This window comes from Salpingoeca rosetta, assembly GCF_000188695.1.
Source record: "Salpingoeca rosetta unplaced genomic scaffold supercont1.2, whole genome shotgun sequence".
NCBI lineage: Eukaryota > Choanoflagellata > Craspedida > Salpingoecidae > Salpingoeca > Salpingoeca rosetta.
In genome coordinates this window covers 2,013,723-2,018,577 of record NW_004754932.1, presented here as the reverse complement: position 1 = coordinate 2,018,577, position 4,855 = coordinate 2,013,723, and the positions used below count along the sequence as shown (strand labels likewise).

At 62.6% G+C, this 4,855-nt stretch overlaps 1 protein-coding gene across 1 annotated transcript in view; it reads left to right on the top strand.

Annotated features, from left to right (window-relative positions):
• PTSG_11668 (uncharacterized protein) overlaps positions 1 to 4,855 on the top strand; it is a gene marked incomplete at its 3' end in the record, with an annotated part of 8,884 nt that overhangs the window by 3,018 nt on the left and 1,011 nt on the right. The window contains exons 9-14 of the mRNA XM_004998413.1: positions 110 to 372; positions 553 to 655; positions 875 to 1,450; positions 1,617 to 1,743; positions 1,908 to 2,149; positions 2,329 to 4,761. Coding sequence (XP_004998470.1) covers positions 110 to 372; positions 553 to 655; positions 875 to 1,450; positions 1,617 to 1,743; positions 1,908 to 2,149; positions 2,329 to 4,761 — 3,744 coding nt within the window. The remainder of the gene's footprint in view (positions 1 to 109; positions 373 to 552; positions 656 to 874; positions 1,451 to 1,616; positions 1,744 to 1,907; positions 2,150 to 2,328; positions 4,762 to 4,855) is intronic.

Here is a 4,855-nt window from a genome sequence, read left to right as displayed (position 1 = left end):
CACCTCACACACACACACAACACACACACACACACACATCATCGCTCACCACCTCACGCGCAGGCAACTGGCTGGAGGATACACACACACACACATAACTGCAACACAGCCGACGTGCGCAGGCAACTGGCTGGAGGATGCGTGCTGCCCATCGTGCGCCGCCCACACAGACTGCCAGGCCTGCCTCAATGCAGACGGGTGCGGCTGGAGCTTCAGCCTCGGCCGCTGCCTCTCCGGCACAACCGACCTCGGCCTGTGCGAGGCGTCCGAGTTCTACCAAATCCCATCGCCAGGCAACACCATCTGCCGCGTTCTCCCGGGACCCGTCATCTCACCAAACACAACCGCCACCGTGCCCAGCGCTTACAACAGGTGCGGCACACACACACACACACACGCTAGTTGTGGGCTCGTGTTCACGCACACACAGGCATGCACATTGCGTATGTTTCGTTTTGATTCAATGCGCCTTCTCGCTTCCAGTCACACTCACAAACAACACACACCCATACACTCACAAACAACACACACTTGCCCCGTCTCTGCGCACAGCCCAATCCTGGACTGGTGCAGCGGTAACGGCGACTATGTGTGGGGCGTATCCACAACATGCGACTGCCACGAAGGATGGGCAGGCGATGACTGCAGCATCCAGGTGAGAATGCCCGTGTTTCCTCTCCTATACGCACGCACAAACACACACAGTCACTTACCACGTGTCTGCTTGTGTGTTCGACTGCAACCACCACCATGCTCATTTACGCATGTGCTCTCCTGCTGACTTTGTGGCCCATCCCTACACCCCCCACACACCTCACAAACCCACAAACTCACACACTGACAACCTGACATCCCCCCGTCTTCCTTTCTGTAGTGCCCGCGCGACACAAACGGGCAGGTGTGCGGCGGCCACGGCACATGCGACCAGGGCGGGTTCTGCCTGTGCGAGTGCGGCTGGGGCGGTCCTGACGGCGACTGCAGCCAGGAGATCCAGTGCGACTGCGAAGTTGTCAACAACGTCAACACGTGCTTCATCAACGAAGAGGACAACTGCCCCGTGCGCTGCGGCGTTGTGGCCACGGCAACGGACACATGCACGGGTGTGGACGTCGACTTCCACTCCCAGGGCACAGACCGCCGGGTCAACGGCTCCGAGTGCGTGTGTGCCGAAGGTTGGTGGGGCGAGTCCTGCGACAACGCCTGCCCTGGCATCGACCCTGTCACGGGCGAGGGCGAAGTGTGCGATGGCAACGGCGTCTGTGACGTCAACACGGGCCAGTGCACGTGCGCCCCTTGCTTTGCGCCAGACAAGTACGGCAACTGCCAGCCCAAGCGCTGCCCAAGCTGCAACGGCGGTGGCCGCTGCGAGTGCGATGCCGACACGGGCGAGCGCGTGTGCCGGTGCCCCGGCCAGCGCTACGGAACCCTCTGCGAACTCTGCGCCTGCGAGGTAATATTATCAAAACACAGTGCAACCCACCTTGCTTCTCTTGCCCTCTCTCCTGTTTGTTGCTGTGTTTGTGTGAGATGCACATCGACGGTGGTTTGTATCGTGTGGCTCAAAATGCACCTGTACTCACACAACGCGAAACATACACACACGCACAATACTGCAGAACGGCGATTGCAACGCACTGACGGGCCAATGTGACTGCGATGAAGGCTGGAGTGGCGAGTTGTGCACTTTCCAGTGCTCGCGCGAATCCAAGTGCCACGGCCACGGCACATGCGACCAAGACACAGGTACTGCCAGCATCATGCACACACACGCACACAAGCACACTTGCCTTTGGAGTACAGTTGTGTCTGTTGGCGTGTGAGAGGCATGCAGACCTGTTAACCAACACCGCGTCTGTTGAACCAACCTCACATCTTACCATCGTCTTTGCTTCATTCGGTGTACACAGGAAACTGCGTTTGCGACACGGACTACATTGGCTCGGCGTCGCACCAGTGCGAGTTCTACTGCCCGGCATCAAAGTGCAACGGGCACGGCTTCTGTGACGGTGACACGGGCGAGTGCGTGTGCCAAAATGGGTACATTGGAGACTCGTGCCAGGCCGCGTGCGACCTCGACGTGTGCCAGAACGGCGGCACGTGCACGATGGATGAGACAGCGGACCGCGGGTACACATGCGACTGCCCATCGGTAAGAAAGCACCGGAAGAGCGGGAAGGGAAGAATGCATTGTGCCTTCTGCGTGGAATAAGAGCGAATCAAAGCGTTGTTGTGCTGGTGGCGGGGTTGGCCCGTGCGACGGCAGCCACGGGGTGTGCAGCAACATGATGCTGACTAACAGTGCTTTCCACAACATTCAATATTTCGCAGGGCTTTACCGGGTACACGTGTGACCGTGACATCGACGAGTGCCGGAGCAGCGACAGCAACGGGTGCGACGAGGCGCACGGGGTGTGCAGCAACACGGCCGGGTCGTACCAGTGCAGCTGCGAGAGCGGGTGGCAGCTTGCGTCCAACGGGCGCGACTGCGAGGACGTGAACGAGTGCGCGGATGAGGCGGACAACGAGTGCGACGCGCTTGTTGGCTCGTGCGCGAACACGATTGGGTCGTACACGTGCAGCTGCGATGCCGGGTATGAGCTGGGCAGCGACGGGCACACGTGCGAGGACGTGGACGAGTGCGCGAGCGACGAGGACAACCTGTGCAACACGGACGTTGGGACGTGCACGAACACGGTTGGGTCGTACGAGTGCGGGTGCGGTGCCGGGTACGAGCTTGGCAGCAACGGGTACAGCTGCCTGGACGTGAACGAGTGCAGCGCTGCGGAGCTGAACGAGTGCGACGCGAACGCGGTGTGCACCAACACGGCTGGGTCGTACGCTTGCAGCTGCGCGAGCGGGTACACGGGCGACGGGTTCACGTGCGCTGACCGGGACGAGTGTGCCGGGGACAGCAACCCGTGCGACGAGAACGCGTCGTGCACCAACACGGCGGGCAGCTTCACGTGCCAGTGCCGGTCTGGCTGGCAGGGCGACGGCGCGACGTGCGCTGACGTTGACGAGTGCACGACGGAGGACGCGTCGCTGGCGCACCAGTGCGACGCTGCGCACGGGACGTGCGTGAACACCGCTGGGTCGTACGAGTGCACGTGCGAGAGCGGGTTTGAGCTTGCGTCTGACGGGCTGAGCTGCGTGGACGTTGACGAGTGCGCTGAGAACGGCGGGGTTGGCCCGTGCGACGGCAGCCACGGGGTGTGCAGCAACACGATTGGCTCTTACGAGTGCGGGTGCGACGCCGGGTATGCGCTTGGCGCTGACGCGCACGCGTGCGAGGACGTGAACGAGTGCCGGAGCAGCGACAGCAACGGGTGCGACGAGGCGCACGGGGTGTGCAGCAACACGGCCGGGTCGTACCAGTGCAGCTGCGAGAGCGGGTGGCAGCTTGCGTCCAACGGGCGCGACTGCGAGGACGTGAACGAGTGCGCGGATGAGGCGGACAACGAGTGCGACGCGCTTGTTGGCTCGTGCGCGAACACGATTGGGTCGTACACGTGCAGCTGCGATGCCGGGTATGAGCTGGGCAGCGACGGGCACACGTGCGAGGACGTGGACGAGTGCGCGAGCGACGAGGACAACCTGTGCAACACGGACGTTGGGACGTGCACGAACACGGTTGGGTCGTACGAGTGCGGGTGCGGTGCCGGGTACGAGCTTGGCAGCAACGGGTACAGCTGCCTGGACGTGAACGAGTGCAGCGCTGCGGAGCTGAACGAGTGCGACGCGAACGCGGTGTGCACCAACACGGCTGGGTCGTACGCTTGCAGCTGCGCGAGCGGGTACACGGGCGACGGGTTCACGTGCGCTGACCGGGACGAGTGTGCCGGGGACAGCAACCCGTGCGACGAGAACGCGTCGTGCACCAACACGGCGGGCAGCTTCACGTGCCAGTGCCGGTCTGGCTGGCAGGGCGACGGCGCGACGTGCGCTGACGTTGACGAGTGCACGACGGAGGACGCGTCGCTGGCGCACCAGTGCGACGCTGCGCACGGGACGTGCGTGAACACCGCTGGGTCGTACGAGTGCACGTGCGAGAGCGGGTTTGAGCTTGCGTCTGACGGGCTGAGCTGCATGGACGTTGACGAGTGCGCTGAGAACGGCGGGGTTGGCCCGTGCGACGGCAGCCACGGGGTGTGCAGCAACACGATTGGCTCTTACGAGTGCGGGTGCGACGCCGGGTATGCGCTTGGCGCTGACGCGCACGCGTGCGAGGACGTGAACGAGTGCCGGAGCAGCGACAGCAACGGGTGCGACGAGATTCATGGCTCATGCGTCAACGTTCCAGGCTCGTACGAGTGCGCATGCGAAGCCGGATGGCAGCTGTCTTCTGATTCACGCACATGTGAAGATGCTAATGAGTGTGCGGCAAACGGCGGTGTTGGCCCCTGTGACAGCGAGCGTGGCTCGTGCGCGAACACGATTGGGTCGTACACGTGCAGCTGCGATGCCGGGTATGAGCTGGGCAGCGACGGGCACACGTGCGAGGATGTGAACGAGTGCTTGAGAAACACGCACGAGTGCTCGCACTATTGCAAGAACACGCGTGGGTCGTATGTGTGCACGTGTCCTGACGGCTTTGTGCTGGATGCATCGGGCCACAACTGCTTCTTCTTCTTCTCGACCCCTGTTGGCGAGACTACCACGACAACGACCACCACGACCACCTCGACCACGAAACCAGCACAACGCCCACCACCACGACCACGACCAGCACGAACACCAGCGAGCCTGCCACGACCACCGCTGGTGCCTCTGACGACGACAACCTTCCAACAAGTGGCGACCTCTCGCTGTTGGCCCGGTGCAGGTGCTGCTGAACGGAAAGCCTGAGCTACGCGAA